Source organism: Macrobrachium nipponense, chromosome 17, assembly GCF_015104395.2.
Source record: "Macrobrachium nipponense isolate FS-2020 chromosome 17, ASM1510439v2, whole genome shotgun sequence".
Lineage (NCBI taxonomy): Eukaryota > Metazoa > Arthropoda > Malacostraca > Decapoda > Palaemonidae > Macrobrachium > Macrobrachium nipponense.
In genome coordinates this window covers 85,604,571-85,627,070 of record NC_087210.1, presented here as the reverse complement: position 1 = coordinate 85,627,070, position 22,500 = coordinate 85,604,571, and the positions used below count along the sequence as shown (strand labels likewise).

At 40.6% G+C, this 22,500-nt stretch overlaps 1 protein-coding gene across 4 annotated transcripts in view; it reads left to right on the top strand.

Moving 5' to 3' along the window:
* Positions 1–22,500, top strand: part of LOC135196422 (major facilitator superfamily domain-containing protein 8-like) — a 533,321-nt gene that overhangs the window by 505,784 nt on the left and 5,037 nt on the right. The window contains exons 1-6 of one of the 4 annotated variants that reach the window (XM_064223231.1): positions 9,308–9,448; positions 15,897–16,306; positions 17,995–18,157; positions 19,533–19,648; positions 20,085–20,224; positions 21,590–21,703. In XM_064223231.1, the coding sequence (XP_064079301.1) occupies positions 16,185–16,306; positions 17,995–18,157; positions 19,533–19,648; positions 20,085–20,224; positions 21,590–21,703 (655 nt within the window). In that variant the 5' untranslated portion in view covers positions 9,308–9,448; positions 15,897–16,184. The other 3 variants (XM_064223233.1, XM_064223232.1, XM_064223234.1) reach the window with 3 other exon arrangements.

The following is a 22,500-nucleotide window of genomic DNA, read 5'->3' as shown; positions in this document are numbered from 1 at the left end:
GTACGTCTGAAAGTGTAAACTTCAACCCAGCACCTTTACTACCATACGACTCTTGCTAAATTCATTTTCAATTCTCATTTTTACCCCTTCTACATCAAAGCCCTTTGTCCTCATCGGGCCACGTGCTCCCCTTGTGACTTGTTAAAGACCAAGCTTTCGTGTATACCTCAGTGAAACCATTCGAGTTTACCTTCCCCAATGTTAGAGAATTAATCAGCCTTAATCAAAGCAAGAAGTCATTTTTCCTTTTATCTCGTTTAATCTGGGATTCTTTTCCAGATTCCATGAGTCACGTGCCGTCTCTGCCCGCAAGTGTGCATTACCCAAGTGTATGAAAACCAGCTATAACGGCTCAACGGAGCCATCATTTACCTTTTCTCCAGCCCAGCACGGGCCTTTTAGTAAATAAATAGTTGTTAAGTAACGAGCTGAGTTTTCTGGCGACCTTCCCTCTAAAGAACTTAATAATAACTTTCAGCTTACGGTAAGTAAAGCAATTCCCTCTTGAAATCCCTAAATTACTTCCGTTTACGTATCTAGCTTCTCTCAAGGCCCTATATACGTAACATTGTCGACCTCGCCGAGGATCGAATCCGGGCTTGCTTAAAAAAGCTTGTAAATCGCGTTATCCGTTGTAAAACGTAAACTGTAAATTATTTTACAAAAAGTAAATCAAGCACACTTGCAGGGAAAGAAGACACACTGACTCACGGTAAGGTATTCCATTCATTAATATGATTATTCTATAACCAATGTTAGCTTAAGGTACGTTTAAGTATTTTTATTGTAGAAGTGTTTAAAAGAGCGTAGGTAGAAATCTTATTATTGTAACGGCGAATGCGCCAGAGCTTTATTTTAGCGGCGAGCAAACAATTTGCCTCGCGAATTCTCTGTTACTTTGTGCTGTCCTCGTCGGACGAGACAGAGCACGTGTGTAGAATAGATGCCAGAAAGAACCAGATCAAACTATGAAGTGCTTGCCAGGGTTTATTGCTGTGTTTGAAAGCCTAGCTAGTTAGGAGTGTTTTACTAATAGTTACGGCAAAAGAAGTGTACAATTCTTTTGTCTGTGATATGTTAGGGAATCCATTTTTAACTTAGTTTCATTCCAAGTGTTGGTAACCGCTACCTCTCAGCTTGAATTCAGCTTAGATCGAGCTCTCTCGCGCCTGCGCGGTCTCAACCAACCTTCGTCTCATTCACAGCGGCAGCCATGTTTGTTTCCTCTTTCAACATTATCTAAACAATTTAAGCAAAGTAACGTAAGTCACGAAGTTTTAACGTAAATAATATCAATGTCTGTACTAGTATCTATCGTTCTGCCAGAGAAATTAACGTAATTCGCCTTGAATAAGAAAGTAGAATTTTGTGTTGTAAATTGCCTTCGCATTTACAGAGAATCAGCTGTTTTGAACGACATGCTGCGCGTTAGCAGCGCTACCCAGCTCCTTCACGTGTTTCACCTCGCATCGCTCAGTCGCGCGCTGAGCGAAAATTTCATTTCACTTCGCACTTAACGTAGCCTCATTCACAATTGTTTGCTAACATCGTTTTAAATCCTTACCGTCATTTCACTGTTCACGGGGACCTAGTAATCTTACATAAAGTTAACGTAAATCTCAAGTAGAGCAAATCACAAGAATTGTTAACGTAAAACGCGTCTTTGTAAAATTCATATCGAAACGCAAATCATTTCATAAGCGCAAGCCGCTAACATTAACGTAAACATCGTTCACCGCGAGCGCGTTATCATTTTTCATAAAACGTTATCAAAAGCAATTCTTTCACAAAAAACGTTAACGTAAGTAGATAATTTAACGCAAGTTGCGTCATATTAAACGAACATTAGTAGTTCAATTCAAATATAAGGGAGTTCATTCATATATCATTTTTTTCACCCTCCCTGCCGAGAGACCGAGAGAGAGAGAGAGAGAGAGAGAGAGAGAGAGAGAGAGAGAGAGAGAGAGAGAGAGAGAGAACACAGTATTCACGAAGCCAAGAGTACTACATCTTACCATTAATTATAGCATGCAGAATTAACATTATTTAGTCTCTTGTGTCTTTCATTTACACAGCGTGATACGTACGCGCCTGTGTCCATTGCAGTTTGCAAGCATTTATTTATTTCATTTACCGAGTACTTCAGCGAGGGACTGAGCATTCCTAAAATTTCCATTACCTGTCGTTGCCCGAGTGGTCTTTTCATTTTCTTTTATCACAAAAGACTTGCGTATACCGCAAGCACAATTCGCACAGTGTGCCACGCCAATTCATTACTTCCAAACAGGGAAGTCGTTACCAGTTTAGGACTGGCCACCACCAGTGCATCGGTCAGGTCTTACCATTTCACAGTGCCACTAATTCTTGACACTGTCCATCGACTGGCTGCTGAAGTACTCCCACCTTTTACTTTCTCTCCTCCATTTATTACCCTCTGCCATGAGCAGTGCCATTTCACTTCAGTATATTTAAGTATACTGCATGTAGTGTCCGGGACACACCAGCACGATACCAGTGCTCCAAGGAACGCCTCCGTAAATGCCATTGCACCTGTACAGACGTACAGGTAGCCATTAAACCTGCGTGTCCGTCCTTACGGAACGCCCAAATAATTAGTGTGTCCGTGTACAAGGGTCAGTGATCCTTCGGAACACTCAACAAGGGAACGCCTCCCAGAAGTGCCGCAATACCAGCCCTAAGTGCTGACAAACCTGCGTGTCCGTCCTTACGGAACGCCCAATTCATTAATGTCTGTGTACGAGGATCAGTGATCTTTCGGACCATCCTAAGGGAACGCCTCCCCAAAGTGCCGCAATACCAGCACTACTAGTGCTGCCCAAGGAACGCCTCCTCATAAGTGCCGCGCACCTGTACAGACGTACAGGTAGCCCTATACCTGCGTGTCCGTCCTACGGAACGCTCATTCATTATAGAGTATCCGCCATTTTGGATCATTGAACCAAGGAACGCCTCCTCATAAGTGCCGTGCACCTGTATTGGACCTACAGGTAGCCCATTCCAGCGTCTCCCAACTTAGGAACGCCCTTAAGTGTGACGTACGCCGTACACTCCATTTGATTTTTTCACCTCTTTAGAAGGTGCCAATCCAGAAGTGCCACCAACTTACGGGACACTTCCCAAGTGCCACAGAGCACCCAGTCTTCTCAGACTTTTTCTCTACCACGTCGCAGAACACCTTTCCAAGTGAGTGCCACTTTCCACAGTAGGCACTCCTATTCCATTCCGTACCCTTCCTGGCCATTATTTTCATTTTCATCAGAGTCTCTACTGCAGCCTAAGGGAAATGTCTTCCCCTGCTTCCCGCGACTTCTTTGCCGTAGAACTCGAGAGTCTCCGAGTCCTCATAACTCTGGGCAAGGAGGCTGGTTACACTGGACCAGCACTAGACCAGTGGATAAAGGCGCAGCAGGCTGCTGCGCGCCAGCAGGGAAAGCAAGCCAGAGAAGCAGAAAGGAAGGCAAGGGAAGAGGAGCGAAAGCATGAGCTCGCTCTCAAGGAGAAGGAACTCGACATCAAGCGGGAGAAGGCCCGTAAGGAGAGTATCCTAGCTCAAGCCACTCTGCCAGCTTCCAGCCCTGCACCCCCTGTCTCTCTTAGTCCCGCCGTCTCTGGTCAGCCTGACATCCTTTCTATTTGTGAGCCTGGTCCTGATCCAGTGCCGGAGATAGAAATTCCTGCCGCATCCTGCCAGCCTTTTACCTTTTTACCGCCTACCTCCTCCCTTTTTGGAAGAGGTAAGCCCACCAGTTAACCCCGAAATTGCTTCCGAGGGTGATTCAACGGAGGTTCCCTTAACCTCCCCACGTCACATCACTGCCAGAGAGGACTCTTCACCTGTGCCAGAGCACACTGCCAGCCTTGGTGACTCCGCAGATTCGCAACCTGTGGGGCCATCTCGGCCTTATCATCCAGTGCCACGGAAGAGGTTCTGGAACAAGTTCTGCCGAGACTGTGGCCGCAAGGGTCACATGTCTGCCAACTACGGAGGGTGCGCGAACCACAATATTCCTGCCGTCGCAATGGCCATTACTAATCCTTCTTCTCTAGGACCCCCAGCTAAGGGCCCTATAACCGTCGCACCCCTCCAAAGTCATTATCAGCCAAGCCACGTCAGAGCCTACGACGACTCTGGCGCTCAAGTCTCCCTGATACGGGAAGACAGAATTCCCCGAGGGGCTAACGTTGATAGACGTCGATTGATCACCATTGAAGGTATCAATCACATTAAACTGATCCTTCCGACCGTCCAATTGAGGGTCACCAGACCTCACTTCTCCAAAGAATGTACTCTTGCAGTTGCAAGCTACATCCCAGGAGGTTACGACCTCCTCCTAGGGCAAGACATGAAGTCTCCCTCACAATGCAAAAAGCCTAGGGGTCCTAACCCCATGTCAATTCACTCCAAAGCAAGGAGTCACCGAAATTCTACTTCCTCCAGGAAGTACGTCCACCAACAGTCTCCCCCGTTACCAAGGAGGGAGATTGACCATTCACAGTTCCGTTGCAAAACCTGCAACGTAATAGGGCACTCCACGAATTGGCCTAGGTGCCCTAGCCGACTACCAGCAGCGGACAATGTCCACTTTCCACAAGGCTTAGCCTTCCAAAAGAGACAGGAGCCTCTGTCTCCCATTTCCAAGGGCACGCTGAGAGGTATTGCACCTCCGGTACCCGTCACAGGTCCAGTCAACCTCAACTCTCTGCCAGTGCCACTTGGCAGCACTGGGCAGTGCCAAGCTCCGTCCAGCCTGGACGTAGAGCCACCACCGAACTTGACCTCTGCGCCTGGCCCCGAGCTAGCGCCGGCGCCTAACCTTATCAAGGATCCTCCTACAGGAGATCCTCCAACAGGCATGGAGCTTACCACAGCCCATGGCCAATCACTAGTTCCTTCTTCTTCATCCTTACCTCTGTCGCCCGAGGATGAACCTCCGGCAGACCTTACCTTTGTACCTCCTCTGGAAAACCAGGAACTGCCCGACCAGGAGTCAGCCTGGAGTTTTCCCCTCACGACGGTTGTCGCAGCAGCCGGAGTGAGGGCCTCCCCTGCAGTAGGTTCCACCTCTACGACGGTTGCTGCAGAGACCGAAGTAGGGGGTTCTCCTGCAATCCCTCAGGCTACCACTGCCTCTGCTCCTGCCGGCGTTTCTGGCCTTTCCCCAGAGTCGGTGCCTCCGTCTACTCCTAGGACTGGTATAGCCAGGTCCTGGAGGAATAAGAAGAAGAAGGGACGTAACCAATCATTAACAAACTAACCCAAGAGCCACATGCTCTCCTTGACACCTGTGCCTGAGGTACAGTGTCACATTCATTTGCAGAATGATCCTGGCACCTACCCAGAGAAGGTAGCCAGCCTGATCTCTGCCAGTAGCACTAACCCTCTAACCCCTAGCCATTGTAATACTAACCCTCACTTAAATATAACTACCTCATTGCATTTCCCTCCTGGTCAACTAACCACTCATCATCCCCAAGCATCATTACCTCTTATCATGTATTTTTACAATTCCGTCGCTGAACTACTGCTGTGCGTACCACACTCTGGAATGATTGCGTCTTCATTTAAATGTATTGAGTAGGTTAGGCTAATGATTAGTACCAGGGCATTAGGTTAGTAGCAAGTAGAATTTTCAAGTAACCTTATCTAGGGGTAGAGTAGACTGTCGTCACAGACAACCCGTAGTTATTACTTAGGCTAGATTACATCACTACATTAAGTTAGTACACTTAGCATCTTTGCCTATAAGTTAGGTAGGCCATTGTAGTCAGCCGTATCGCTGCTCAAAAAACTTCAAGTTAGAGTAGGAGAACTGGGTAGTCGAGGCGATCAACTTATTTAAGCCAAGACCTTCACGCCCGAAAGGGAGTGAATGCCTTCTTAACAGGGGGAGCTGCTACGTCTATAGAACGCCTCGCCTTCCCAGCAGAGTTTTAGTTATATTTAATTATAAAAGTAGCAGCCATGCCTTCTCCTGAAGCGACTGTTGTTGGGAGAGTGGGTATGTCGTAGGAATGATATTTCCGGTCTGACGGAAGCTTAGGGTAAGAGAGGCAAGTCACAAGAGTAGCTAGGCTTCGAGATGGATTTTAGGGACTTCTACAATAAGACCTATTTTCCTTCCCAATTTGCTGGCGTTGTGTTTACCACCTTTCAGGCAATGCTCGAGGCGGTTTTTGGAAGCCCCGTGATTCGAAAACAACCAGTATCGATCTCAGTCGGCTGCGAGACGTGATCTCGGACAGAGGTCAAATTGCCAGCCTCCCAAAATTAGGCCTACCCACGACGTACTGGTGGACACGAACCCCAGACCTGAACAGAGGTCAGGCCGCATTCTTCTACAAGGATACACAGAATATTGCATAAAGGTACGTCTGAAAGTGTAAACTTCAACCCAGCACCTTTTCCTTTTACTACCATACGACTCTTGCTAAATTCATTTTCAATTCTCATTTTTACCCCTTCTACATCAAAGCCCTTTGTCCTCATCGGGCCACGTGCTCCCCTTTGTGACTTGTTAAAGACCAAGCTTTCGTGTATACCTCAGTGAACCATTCGAGTTTACCTTCCCCAATGTTAGAGAATTAATCAGCCTTAATCAAAGCAAGAAGTCATTTTTCCTTTTATCTCGTTTAATCTGGGATTCTTTTCCAGATTCCATGAGTCACGTGCCGTCTCTGCCCACAAGTGTGCATTACCCAAGTGTATGAAAACCAGCTATAACGGCTCAACGGAGCCATCATTTACCTTTTCTCCAGCCCAGCACGGGCCTTTTAGTAAATAAATAGTGTTAAGTAACGAGCTGAGTTTTCTGGCGACCTTCCCTCTAAAGAACTTAATAATAACTTTCAGCTTACGGTAAGTAAAGCAATTCCCTCTTGAAATCCCTAAATTACTTCCGTTTACGTATCTAGCTTCTCTCAAGGCCCTATATACGTAACAATATATATATAAAGAAGCACCCGAACATGACCAATAGGCCTAGTGCTTGATTCTTAAAAGAGACCTCTGGTTATTCCTGACTAGATAAAAACGTCCTGAGAGAGAGAGAGAGAGAGAGAGAGAGAGAAAAGAAAGAGAGAGAGAGAGAGAGAGAGAGAGAGAGAGAGAGAGAGAGAGAACATAACAGGAGATACTCGAATTGAAATAATGCTCGCCAAGCATATTCACACTCCGGATCGTGTGGGCAAGATTAGTCTCACTTATGCACCGAAAAAAAAGGTGGAAACCTACGAAAATACCTGTTTGGTGCGACCCTGAACGCAATTCCACATGCAAAAATTTGCACAGTTGAGAAATTCTATGAAATTATTAACTAACAAGCTGGAAAATATATTTCCTTAATTCTTGAAATAGGCCTAACCATGTAACCAATGCTAAACGCGCATATAACTTGGATTCCTTTTTTTTTTTTTTTTTTTTTTTTGCACCAACTTGTCTTATTTATATTTCATCTAATCAGATGCTAAACTTCTCAGTGTTTTATCAAAAGAAATCATAATAACTTTCGATATAACGCTATAAAATTAGAAAGTTAATTTACAAATATTAGGCCAATGCTTATGCACTCGGTTCCTGCTGCCACTCTATGTTGAACACTTGATATCACACTTTGAGAGCTGCAGATATTTCTTTGGGGAAATTTTTTTTTCTTTTGATAAACAATTTTTGAACTAACATTAATCATTCACTGGGGAAATACTTTCTGCGCTTATACAGTTAATCACTGATACGTATTATCAGATAAATAGGATGACAATAATTGGAATAAAATATACTAACTGGCAACCTCATGAGTTTCTAAATAAGTACGATCAATCCTGTGATTTGTCGCTCCACTTCTGGAACTTACTGTACATGAATCACAGTGATGTGATAAAAATTCATATAGACATATACATATGAGTGGTGACTGTGTATAGATGCATGCCTGTATGTTGATGTTTGTGATAATGCGTATGTCCCTGGAGAGAGAGAGAGAGAGAGAGAGAAGAGAGAGAGAGAGAGAGAGAGAGAAAATCTGAATTATTCATCTTAATAATGAAGAACTGGTTTTAAGACCAGCTGTGGTCCCTATCAGGTCATTCCTATGTCGTCAAGAGCTATAGTTGCCCATAACATAGAATCCCCACGGACCCCGCCCCTGCTGAACCCCCCTCCCCCCGCCTGGGGCCGGTGGGGGCAAAAAACGATGGAGAATGAGCACTGAGATGTATAAGGAATGTTTCCCTTTTTTTTTTTAATCTTTGACGACATGTATGGCGGTTTGTCGCATAGATAGTTGTGAGTGAAAACTGATGTTGACGCCAGAATGCATTCTCATTACGTCAAAAGGATTTTCTTAAAAAAAAAAAAAGAAAAAAAAAAGTCTTTGGAAATAGGAAAATGTTGGTGCTTATCGGTCAGTGTCAGCACCAGATGGTTCCCTGCATATATACTCAAAACAAAGAAAAAAAATTATAATTTCAAATTCTTTAATGATGGTATTTCTGTTATTAAGTAGTTTACCTCGATCGAGTTAATTACTTAATGATAAATTTGATTAACATTTAAAGAAGAATATGAGTTTGGATTTTTATTTTTTCAATTTGACCTGTCACGTGTGCAAGCGTTGTGTATAGCTTCTAAGGTCACATTGGACCATCATCCTGTCTTCTGCCTTCTCTGCATAAGGTTGGTTAGCGGTCTTTCACCTTGGTTTTGTTTCTGTTCTTTTTTTTTTTATTTATTCATTTCTGTTCTGCGTTGTATTCTACGAATTTTATTGATTTTTAGAGTAATTTTAGAGTAACTTTGTTCATTATTTAACAGATTCCCTAATGATGTAATGAAGATAGTACGAAACGTTGAAAATAAAGTTATGATATATTTAGTACGATTCCATGGTCCACCTTCGCGCTGATGTGTCTTACTGGCCATCGCCTACCTCTGTCTTTTGATATATACTATACACACACAAATATATATGGGTGTGTGTGTGTGTGTATGAGTGCTTGCGTTTATGCCGTATCAAGTGACTGAAGGACAGCACAGTATATCTGAAACGCAGAGTCAGACAACTGACATCCTATAGCTTGAATATTAAGATAACGCCACCTTCCTTTTAAACTGAATAACCTCTAATGTGTATAAACGATAAAAAAAAAAAAAAAAAAAAAAAAAGGTGTGCAATGACGCTCCCATTTTCACGAGATAAAAACCCATCAGTTTTGATGGGGTTTTCTCGGCCGTGGGACGAAGCGTCCGACCAATAATTTTCTGTGATAGCGTTTGATAACGAGAGGAGATAAGGCTGATGGCTAGAGATATTGTCTTTCATTCTCTATCTCTCTCTCTCTCTCTCGGGTATTAACAGGCTTAATTAACTAGTGTCTAGTTAAATCGCTATCTAGCAGGCCGCGCCAGAGTGTGGGAGCTCCTCGCGTTACTGTGAGTAATTGCCGTCTCTTTTTGCCCACACCGAGAGTCCTCCTCAGGCTTTGGGAACTGTCTATATATAATGCAAAGGAGCAGCTTTTGCTATATAGTATGCTGATCGTGAATTCGAGTGACATGGTGCATTTTCTCGCTGACGTTATGAGTGAGTCATCGGTATATCCTTTCGGTTTGTGGAGAAATGCGGTTAACTACGATCAGGCTGCTTCATTTTCTGTTCCCCCATATTTATTCATTGATCACCTTTTCCTTTATTAACCCTCTCTCTCTCTCTCTCTCTCTCTCTCTCTCTCTCTCTCTCTCTCTCTCTCTCTCTCTCTCTCTCTCTCTCTGCAGGCTGATTCCCCATTGAAACCAAGTTTGGCTTATAGTCAGTTGACTATTCAAAGGATTTTCAACGAGAGAGAGAGAGAGAGAGAGAAGAGAGAGAGAGAGAGAGAGAGAAAGGGTCTGCTTTTGGGGAATTATAAAGCCCGTTGACTCGTTCCATAAGGGTTTTCAGCTGCAGTTTTAAAGAAAAATAACTGTATTTTTTTTTCCTTCTATTTGACTCTCATTATGACGAACAGGTGGCTTGAATTATGTAGTAATTATAATGTATGTATTTATGTACGCATGTATGTAAGCTTGTATATCCTGTATGCAATATCTACTGTAATTATTATGTATGTATGTATTGTCTGTAAACAATAGGTGCTGCAATTATGTATGTATGTACGTATGTATTTATACTTGTATATATCCTGTATGCAATATCTACTATAATTATGATGTATATATGTATGTATTGTCTGTAAACAATAGGTGCTGCAATTATGTATGTATGTACGTATGTATTTATACTTGTATATATCCTGTATGCAATATCTACTATAATTATGATGTATATATGTATGTATTGTCTGTAAACAATAGGTGCTGTAATTATGTATGTATGTAAATCCGGTACACAATATCGACTTATAATTGTAAACAGTACTTAAGTATGTGAATAATGCCATCGTAAGCATGACTCTTTCGCCTTACGCCAGGATTCGAGTCCTGGTCGAGGAGGAGCTTTAAATCACTTTGCGTTAAAGCCCACCGGGTCTCTGCTACTCCCAGTTGGCAAATTACGCACCTGGCCGTCAGTTGACTGTGGTGAATCGCAGCCGGGCGAATGTGGGCTCGGAGCCGACGAGCAACTAATTTTTGGAACCACGAAAAATATTTACAGTTAATATAGCTATATATATATATATATATATATATCTATATATATATATATTATAATATATATATATAGATATATATATATATATTGTTCCCTCTATCTGTCAGCATCTGCTTCGTGGTAAAATGTTGGCGATAAGGAGGTAAGCAACGTGAACTCTTGGGTTCAACGACTTGAAAACTGATGTGGAGTTCACTGTTTCATCAGGCGAAATCAAAGCTAAAGGTTTCGGTCAAAGGTTTGTTGACTCACATCTGAAAAAGCCAGTCATTGTTCGTCAGCTTCATCCTATTGTCTTTTCGCTGTTAGAAGTTTTTTCAATTATTATTATTATTTTTTTTTTTTTTTTTTTTTTTGCTATTCGACATTCTGCTATTATCTTCGGTTTATTATCTTTTTGGTATTTTGTGGTCTTGTCCATATTTTCTAAATCCCACAGACACATCCGCCCTACATTGAGCCGGATAACAATGAAGATACCCCGAGATATGATTACATTTTGGTCACTTATCTGAATTTCGTTCGAGCCGAGCACATAAAACGTTTACTTTTTATAAGTATCATTTTATTTGTCAAAAGAAAACACTATGTAAGGTTATTTGTGTTTCCTTCAGTTGATGATGAAAACTTGTGCCAGAAAAAAAAATTGATATTTACTTTAGTGATGAAAGCTATGACCCAGTTTTGAATGTTTGTCTTGGATTTTGAAGGCCATTGCATCTTTCGACGACTTTGAAGTGTTAAAGTCTATCTGCTGTAGTTTTAACAGACTTCACAGAACTCTGTAGACTTCTAACAAGGTAGTTACTGTGAATGGTTAAAGTCTATCTGCTGTAGTTTCAACAGACTTTACAGAACTTTGAAGACTTCTAGCAAGGTGGTGACTGTGGATGGTTAAAGTCTATCTGCTGTAGTTTCAACAGACTTCACAAAACTCTGTAGACTTCTAACAAGGTATTGACTCTGAAGTCTATCTGTTGTAGTTTTAACAAGTTCCTCGTTGGACGAGAGGGTTACGTGCTCGCCTATTGATTTGGTAGTCCGAGTTCGCATCCTTGCTCTGCCAATGCGGAATGAGAGGAATATATTTTTGGTGATTAGAAATTCATTTCTCGATATAATGTGGTTCGGATCCCACAATAAGTTGTAGGTCCCGTTGCTAAGTAACCAATTGGTTCCTAGCCACGTAAAAATATCTAATCCTTCGGGCCAGCCCTAGGAGAGCTGTTAATCAGCTCGGTGGTCTGGTTAAACTAAGATATACTTTTTGTAGTTTCAACAGACTTTACAGAACTCTGTAGACTTCTAACAAGGTGGGTACTATGAAGGGTTGAAGTCTATCTGCTGTAGTTTTAACAGACTTTACTGAACTCCTTTAGACTTATAACAGGGTGGTGTAAATTCGATATGCCTACATAAACGGTATGTTTCCCGGTGTGTTTGGAAGTTCGAAACCTCACGTTGATAGTGCTGTGTAGAGCTAAACACACCCATTAAGGCCTGATATACCCAAAATCTAAGGAATAACAGGTACTGTACTGAACTTTCAAAATTTAGGGATGAAAGTGTTAATACAGTTCTAGATCAGGTGTGTTATTTGCTTAACAATAATATGGTTCCAAGAATTATGAAGAAGTTTCCAAATTTCCTAATAAGTGATTTTGAAATGTGAATGTATTCTTAGAATATTCTGGAGGGTGTAACATTATGCTAATACACCCCATTTGATGTATATGTAATATATATCAATAAATTTCTTTAACTGAATTGAATTGAGGGATAACAGGCCCTTCCTAATCTGGAAGTTAGTTCGTTACAATACAAAACTCTCAAGTTACTGATGAATGGGACAAGCAAAGTCCTCTAGATAAATAGTGTGCTTCTGTTGAGTCTCCTTGAAAGACCAGGGAATAAATATCCTGAGTTTCCTGCCACAACCCCAAGATCTTAGATTCGTCGAGAATTCATTTCTGTATCTGAGGCATGCAAAAGAACTGATAAGGCCTGATTGTATATCAGCCACTTCAAGACTTTCTCTTTTAAGAGCAAAGTGAAAACTGCCTTTCCCGACAGAAGTAGTTCCTTATCTTGTAAATGGCAGATAAGTCAGGATAATACCTTGTGGGTGCTTCCACGCCAATAGGATTTAGAGTTACGTGTAGGGATTTTTATATTATTTATTTGTTAATTTAATCAGAAACTTGATTATGAAAATCTGGTCTATACTTGGCTTGCCGCCATGACGCTAGTGAGTGGAGCTACCTTGGACATCGGTGTCCTAAGAAGTTTCTACCCACGGCATAGCTCAGAGCACTGTAAAATGCTCATAATCAACATAGATTTTTTCATGTAAAAGAGGTGAGCCGTTACAAAGACAAAGCCTGAGAATTTGAAGAGGACATGGATCCTGGGAGCCGTTTTAAAGGCAGGTCCTTATTACTACTACTACTAAGAAGTAGTTGGGTGACGGGTTGAGTTGCCATCTTACCAGGAACCAATGAACTTGGGGCACTGTATACCCAGGGAGTCCTGCTTATACCCTGTGTTTTTAGAAAGCTCGTCAAGGGTCATCTAATTATGCGATAGCAGTGGCCAGGTTACCGGAAATGTTAATGACCCTTGCCATGAGTCTAAAGTTGAGATATTTGAGCAGATAAACCGTCTCTATAGAATCTTTTAAATAAAATTATTTATAGAATCGAATATAAAATTTTAGGCCAAGTGCTGGGACCTATGAGTAATGCCCATAGTGCAACGTAGCCGTTTGATATTATGAAACATTGCCTTCGTTCAATACGCTTTTTCCTCGTATCTATCTTATCTATAACAGAAAACAAACTTGTCTCACGATCTAGGTCTACTTTGCATATCTGTACCTAAATCATCCGTCAGTCACAGTGACTGGGCGGTTTCGGGTACCTCTTGAGAGCGAAAGAGTCGTGTACGAACTCGAACGATGACTTTGCTGTTTCTCTGTTGGGTGAAAATCACTCTACAGCGTAAGATGAGCGTTTTCGCGTCTGTTACAATGCCATAGTAGTTTCACATCAACCGTGCATTTGACGTCTAGGCCAGTTCCTTACGACGCTCCTGATTGGCTGTTGATAAGCCAATCACAGGGCTGGAAACTCTCAGTCTCTCTCGAGAGAGTTCACATAGGCAGGATGTATGTTCCGCCTCTCCTGAGGGATACTTTTGAAAGACATATCCCTCAATAGAGGTAGAGACTGAGAGTTTCCAGCCCTGTGATTGGCTTATCAACAGCCAATCAGGAGCTTCGTGAGGGACTGGCCTAGACATCAAATGCGCGGCTGATGTGAATCTACTATAGCTAATACTTCTGGATTGATGCGCAAGCGCTGAAAACCAGTGGCCCTTAAGAAAGAGGTTTAGGACGAGAGAGAGAGAGAGAGACAGAGAGAGAGAGTCTCCGAGGGTACACCGGCTACCTTTTTTCCAAACATTACTGAGATTCCGTGGGTTAAGCTAAAACCTTTACCGTCCAAGCAATGCAACAAGTTTTGTATCTAGTGTCATTGCATATTCAACAGGTTCACAGAGAGAGAGACAGAGAGAGAGAGAGAGACAGAGAGAGAGAGAGAGAGATTTACATCATATGAACGTATCTCTTACGAACAACAGAAGAAAGAGAGAGCGAGAGAGAGAGAGAATCTGTTCATTATAATTGTTCTACATATTCAATTCAGTTTTAGTTAATTATTATTTTATTTATTTTCTTCAGGATATCATTACAAAAATAAACACAACCTTTCAATTCAATCGTAGAAATTACTTGCACTCTACAGATAGTCAGTTTTTAAATGAACAACATATGCTGTGTATCGTAACAGAGTACAAACTATTCTTAGCGATTCGAACCTTAAAAGTTCACGCGAAGATGCAATGCATTACTGCCCCCAGACAGTTCTTCTTGTGTGTTTTAATTATTTACTTATTTTTTTTATCTGTTTAGTAATTCGTTATATTTTCTTTTCTAATAACTGATCTCTTCTTTCTGTATTTCCTGCTACCTTCTTCTACTTCTTTCAAATGAATACCGCTGTCTTTAAATTTCAAGTCAGTTCTAGAAGGACCACATAGGCTTAGTAACTCTGGTTAGTTCTACAAGGACCACATAGGCCTAGTGACTCTGGTCAGTTCTACAAGGACCACATACTAGGCCTAGTGACGCTGGTCAGTTCTACAAGGACCATATAGGCCTATTGACTCTGGTCAGTTCTACAAGGACCACATACTAGGCCTAGTGACTCTGGTCAGTTTTACAAGGACCACAAAGGCCTAGTGACTCTGGTCAGTTTTACAAGGACCACAAAGGCCTAGTGACTCTGGTCAGTTCTAGAAGGACTATATATATATAGTGGCTCTAGTCAATTCTGCTTCAGGAAAACTATGTGCCTGATCAGGTACAGAGCATATTTTTCCAACCTAAGAACCTCTTGTAGTAGACTTACGTGGGGTTTACATCTGTCGACTCGTCAGAGCCAACTTGATGGATAATTTTTAGTTTCGTACTGAACAGGCATAACCCAGTTGTGGGTATCTTATCAAGGTCCCTGCGAAATCATCTCTTGCGTAACCTTGTCAGTTATCACAAACACTGTCAAGGATGAGAGAGAGAGAGAGAGAGAGAGAGAGCGAGAGAGAGAGGAGAGCACATGGGGCTTTAATGTGAAATTTCAGTTTGTATTTATTTGCTATATTTGGCATTTCGTCATTTATGTTTTGTTTTTATAATTGTCTAACTAGCTATCTAGTATATATATATATATATATATATATATATATATATATATATATATATATAATATATATATATATGTGTGTGTGTGTGTGTGTGTGTGTGTGAAGGAAAATCCACGAAGGAAAGTGAAATACTGGAGTAACTGTTGCGAGGACTTTCGATTTGCCGTCCCATAACGAAGCAGACCGATACAAATATGAAAGTAAGTTCACAACAAAGTCTACTTAGAAAAGGACGACGAGTCGAAAGGCCTCGCACCAGTTACTCCACTGTTTCACAATCCGTCGTGGATGTTGCCTTTATTTAATTTAATAATATTCATCACGTTCCAGATTTTCGTGATTCAGTTATACATAAATATATATTATAATAGTATACAACATTATCGTACAATATTCTGTTCAGTGGCGCATTATGTATGAAATATGTTTATAACTTTGTAATCTCTTTAATATTTCATCTTACAGGTTAGGTTACGCCTAAGAGAATCTGCTAACTGAGCGATAACTTCAAACGAATGGTTTAACATCTCAGCTAAGCGATTCTCGTCCCCAACGTTGACAAACACCAGTAGAAAAATGTAACGTCGCTCTCAACTTCAATAACCTTCAAAACAATAAGAGAAAACAGTAGGAAAAGACAAATAAGAAAATATTTTGGGATCACACCATCCGCCCCAGGGATACCTCACCGAAAGGAAAACCAGGCTACTACGTACAGTTCTCGAGAGGGTCTGATCGAGCTACTGGGACAAAATGGGGGGCGTTTTCGGCAAGTCGGGGTCCTTCGTGTTGGACCACACGCTGGATAACATTCCTCTGAGCAAGATGGATGACGAGGATCTGAGGCACGGGTCTATAACGACCCTCTCGACCAAGTAAGAGGTTAATGTTCTTGAAAAAAATGGACTCTTTAGACCAAGCAAGTGGTTAGTGTTTTCAAAAAAGGTACATTTCAGACAATAGGAACTATAGACCAAGTAGAAAGGTCATTTTTTCAGGAAAAGGAAACTTTAGAGAAAGTAACAGGTTAATGTTTTCAGAAAATGGACGCTTTAGACCCAGTAAGAGGTTAATGTTTTCAGAAAATGAACGCTTTAGACCCAGTAAGAGGTTAATCTTTTCAGAAAAATTAGACTTTAGACGAAGTAAGAGGTTTATGTTTTTAGGAAAGGGACGCTTTAGACCCAGTAAGAGGTTAATGTTTTCAGAAAAGGGACTTTTTGATACAGTAAGATGTTAATGTTTTCAGAAAAAAGGAGGCTTTAAACCCAGTAAGAACATTTTTTCAGAAAAGAGACACTTTAGACCCAGTGTGAGGTTAATGTTTTTAGAAAAGGGACACTTTAGACCAAGTAAGAGGTTAATATTTTCAGAAAAATTAGACTTTAGACCAAGTAAGAGGTTAGTATTTTCTGGAAAGGCACGCTTTAGACCCAGTAAGAGGTTAATGAGTTTAGACAGTGACCACTTTAGACTAAGTTTTCAGAAAAGGGAGACTTTAAACCAAGAGGCTAATTTTTTCAGAAAACGGGCGCTTCAGACCCAGTATGAGATTAATGTTTTCAGATAAGGGATAGTATAGACCAAGTAAGACCTTAATATAATCACAAAAGGGACACTTTTGGCAAAGTAAGAGGTTAATGGGACACTTTAGGGACACTTATCGTTGCTGTTCATTCATGTTTGAGTGTGGTGATCTGATAGACCCCAATTCCTATGGAACAAGCCCGCCAAAGGGGCCATTGACTTGAAATTCACGTTTCCCAAGAATTTTGCGTTTATTTGAAAGAACCTCCAGGAGACAATAGGAAATATAAAAAGAAGATATCTGTTTTTAGGAAACAAAAAAATTTTAAATTAAAACATCCATAAAAGATAAAGCAATAAATAAATTATTAAATAACATGATCAATCTTTTTAGAGTAGTAATGAAACTTAACATAGGATAACTCTGGAGTAGTTCAATTGCAAATTACACCGTTTTGGAAAAAGAGGAAATTTTGAAAAAAGTAAAAATTTTCATTAGTACTTTGTTAAGACTTAAGTTTACATCCAAATGTAGAGGACTTTTCTCTCTCTCTCTCTCTCTCTCTCTCTCTCTCTCTCTCTCTCTCTCTCTCTCAATTTTGAAAAGAGTAAAACTGTATTAGAACCTTGTAAGATTTAAGTTTTCTTTCTAAATGTAGAAGAATTCTCTCTCTCTCTCTCTCTCTCTCTCTCTCTCTCTCTCTCTCTCTCTCTCTCTCTCTCTCTCAATTTTGAAAAGAGTAAAACTGTATTAGAACCTTGTAAGATTTAAGTTTACATCCAAATGTAGAGGACTTCTCTCTCTCTCTCTCTCTCTCTCTCTCTCTCTCTCTCTCTCTCTCTCTCTCTCTCTCTCAATTTTGGAAAGAGTAAAACTGCATTGTTTGTAAAATTTAAGTTTTCTTTCCAAATGTGGAAGAATTCTCTCTCTCTCTCTCTCTCTCACACACACACACACACACATTCTCTGTTTGGTCCTCCTGAATGACTGAACCTAACTGCTCAAAACCTCTCCCTCCCTCTACCCTGAGCAAAGAGGATTTCCCACAGAGGAGGAGGAAGGACCACTGTCTCTCTACGAGTCTCAGTCTCAGCGGAAGTCCCGTCGGAGGTCCCTCGTCGTTGCCTACGTGACCATGTTCGTCATGTCGACTGGGTTTTCCATCGTTCTCACTGGTGTCTGGCCCTACATGCAGACGGTATGCTTTTATTTATTTATTTATTTATTTCTTATTTATTTATTCATTTCCTGGTTCCTACTGAAGGAAAAGCTTTGATTGCAGCAATGCCTTCCGTTAATCAATTTGAAAGGAAACTAGCACAACAGTTTTTTTTATAGTTTTAAGAAGCAACTTTAGTTGAACCCCGAAATATTCCATGGATTTGATTTAAAGGTAAAATCATATATATATATATATATATAGATATATAATATATATATATATATATATATATATATATATATATGACTGGTAAAGGTGTTCTGTAACAACAGAATTCCATCTAATAAAAGGAGCCCATAAAAACACCAAAATGTAGAGAGAAAAGTACTATATTTCAGAGACTGCTGTCTCTCTCTTCAGGTATATGAATGAGAAAGTTTACAGAAAAGGTGGTATTTATACCAAGAGATTCGTCCACAAGTAAGCCAATTTAGGTCACCCCCGCTGATAATCTTCCTTTAATCTTCTTAAGCGTTGGTTGAATGAACACTGCGTCGACGATGTCTGATGTCCCAATTCCCTTTTGAGACGAATCTCTTGGTTATAAAATACACCTTTTCTGTAAACTTTTCTCATTCATATACCTGAAGAGAGAGACAGCAGTCTCTGAAATATAGTACTTTTCTCTCTACATTTTGGTGTTTTTTATGGGCTCCTTTTATTAGATATATAATATTTATATATCTTATATATTATCTAGATAATAATGATATATTATATAGCTATATACATATATATATATATATATATATATATATATATCAAGTATAAAAGGCCCATTAAAACAATCTGGTCTAAAGCTGAGGACTATGTATATATTTCGGTGGACTAACTGCCACCATTATCGAGTAGTGGAAGTTAATCCACCGAAATACATAGTCATTAGCTTTAAACCAAAGTGCTTTTATGGGCCTTTTATACTTGAGACGTATACTGTTTTAACAGAGGAATTTATTTAATTATATATAATATATACATACATACATACATACATACATACATACATACATACATACATACATACATACATACATACATACATAGAATCTGCTGGTCACTTTTCACCAGATACGTATATAATTCTTAATATCCACAATGCCCTCGTAACTACTCGATTTCTTCACACTTTGTCAACGCTTCTCACCACTAGGCCTAGATCCAAAAAAAGTAAGAAATAGACATACTCCGATATGCAACATTCGCTCTTTGTAAAGAGAGAGAGAGAGAGAGAGAGAGAGAGAGAGAGAGAGAGAGAGAGAGAGAGAGAGAGAGAGAATTTGCAGATACATGAACTATGGAAACACTAGCTTCTATATTTCCCTCCGTAAAGTTCTCCATCTTTCTTTCACAGCTAAACGCAGAGCTGGGCAAGGAATACGTCGGGTGGGTAGTCGCTGCCAATCCTCTGGGGCAGGTCCTGGCGTCGCCGCTTTTAGGGCTATGGGGCAACAAAGCTGGTAGCATAAGGTATGTACGCCACGACGTATAGTACTAACTTACTACAGGCACAAGATACCCTTCTCTAATGAATGAGATACTGGTTTCTAAAGATATTTATATAAACCCTTCTTTAACAAAAGAGATGCTGGTTTTTAATGATATATACACTTCTCTAACACAAGAGATACTGGTTTCTATATATATATATATATATATATATATATATATATATATATATATATATATATATATATATATATATATATATATATATTCACACTTCTTTAACACAAGAGATGCTGGTTACTTTTTGGTACCCGATTTCTTAAGCGCTCGGTCCACAAACACAGTTGCAGGCACACTACGCTGTGGTTCGTGTTAGGTACAGAGCTGTTTCACTATAAGAACAGGTTCACTTTATAGCTTTTCTCATCTTCCCTTTTCTTCTTCTTCTTCTTTGCAGGATCCCGTGTATAGTGACTGTCATGGCTTACATCTTCGGGAACGCCATGTACTCGCTGCTCCCGGCTCTGGACGGCGTCGGAGAGATGGCGAGTTACTACGGTATGATCGTTTCCAGACTGATCGTCGGCATCAGTTCAGGTAGGACGAAGCCATATTGGTCTAAGACCTCCAGGTTAACCATGATGAGTCAAAGGACGTTGAGATTTCTCTAGGATGAGGATACAGAAATGGTCGATATTATTGGTTGTTTGTTTATTCTCTAGACCTATGTCCCTTAGGTTCGTTCGTCGGTCTATCGTCAGGTCTATTTCTTCTTTCTTCTGAAATTCATTCACTGATGGTTCCTGGTTGGTTCCTAAGCGCTCACTCCACAAACATAGTTGCGGGCACTCTACACTGTTTAACGAGGTGAACCCGCAAGAAAAAGCAAGTGTCCCTGAGGACGTCTTGCGACTAGAACCTCACAAGTCCAAGCCAAGATGCGATGCATTACTACCTCAACCAATTCACCTTTTATTTTGATCATTTGTTTATATTAATATCTATTTATCTGTTAATTTATTAATCTATCTCTTTTCTTTTCTAATGACTGATATCCTCTCTCTGCATTTCCTATTATCTACCGTAATTTCTTTCCAGTGAACACCTAAATATTCTTTGGGAGCTTGAATTTCAAGTCAGCGGGCCTTGTGGTGGGCTTAATCCATATGAATATGGATTTTTTCCGAATAATAATAATAATAATAATAATAATAATAATAATAATAATAATAATAATAATAATAATAATAGACAAGACAATTTAGGCTAAGAAGGATGCCCCAGGCATCCAATGATAAATAAATACCAATTTTGACACCGCCCACACCTCCTGTAATAATAATAATAATAATAGTGCAACCTTATCTATTTAACTATGGTACAAAAACTGCGAGTTTTCAAGCATGATTTTTTCATTGTTAATTAACCAACTTTGTTAATAGAACCATTGTACATTTTAATTAAGTTCCTATTCACTCAATTTATCCCTGAATCACTGCTTAGGGTCATCTGCTCAATAGACCGTCGGTACTCAGAAATTTCGGTTTGTTTTTTCGTGGATGACATTTCTTCCAGGAAAAAGATTCTGCAATATTTTGTCATCAGAGGAAAATGGCAAAGTCGTACGCTTAAAACTCAGGGAGCTATTTATCAAGTCTATTCATAATTTTCTGGAGGAGTGGTCGAGTCTACCTTAAGTCTCCTTTTTGGTGCTTTGGGAAATACAGCCGTGCTCAAAATAATATTAAGCCTATTGCCATTAATCTCTCTGGCTCATTCTGTATAATACCCATAGGCTTATATGTTTCACTCGCGTGATGATCTTATCGATTTTCGAAGGGAAACATATAATTCATATCCATGGATTCCTTATCGATTAACCTTTAACCAGTATTGTTCTCATGATTAAACGAACAATTTGCCATGAATTAAGTCATATTTATTCCTTCATTTGACCAACAGCGAACGTAGTACTAACGAGGTCGTACGTGGCTGCAGCAACTACCCTGAAAGAACGCACAATTGCTATCTCCATCATAGCAGCTTCGCAGGCTCTTGGCTTCGTTGTAGGTCCTGGTAAGTTAAACCGAGTTTTAAGGCCTCCATACACTAAGCGATTGCCGCAACGATTTTCGTTATCAACACAACACACACACACACACACACACACACACACACTATTCAGAGAGTATGAACGATCTCCCCACCGTTTTCAGTCTGCACAGAGATTTTGTCTCGAGAAGACGTGGCATCATCTCTAGAAGAGGCGCGCGCGATAGCGTTATATCGGCAGACAAGCGCCTCAGTGGCGTGATCGGTTTGGTCTTGGCCTGCCACCTCGGTGGCCGCGAGTTCGATTCTTGGGCATTCCATTGAGGGGTCTGAGATGTGTATTTCTGGTGATAGAAATTCACTCTCGACGTGGTTTGGAAGTCACATAAAGCTGTTTGTACCGTTGCTGAATAACCACTGGTTCAATGCAACGTAAAAACACCATACAACCAAACAAACAAACGATCTCTATGTGACAGACTTAAGTCGCAAGCCAGCAACCTGGTCGTGACAGATTCCCGCTGAGATCGTTCAGACACGAAGCTCCGCCCACTTTTGAATTCAGACAAGCCCATACACAGTGTTTTCGTGAACGATACGGACAGTCGTTCAGACAATCGTTCATTGTATGGGGGCCTTTACAGTTGCAGTTCTGTTGCTCAATATCCTTTGTCGGTCGATGAATTTTCTAGAAATAATTTCTTTTAACCTGAAAGACAGGCCAAACCTTGTAATGATATAATTGCTCCTCTCTGTACAGGGTTATAAGTGTGGACGCTTCATAGACCCTGTTTGACAAGTATTAACCAATCAATGTCAGT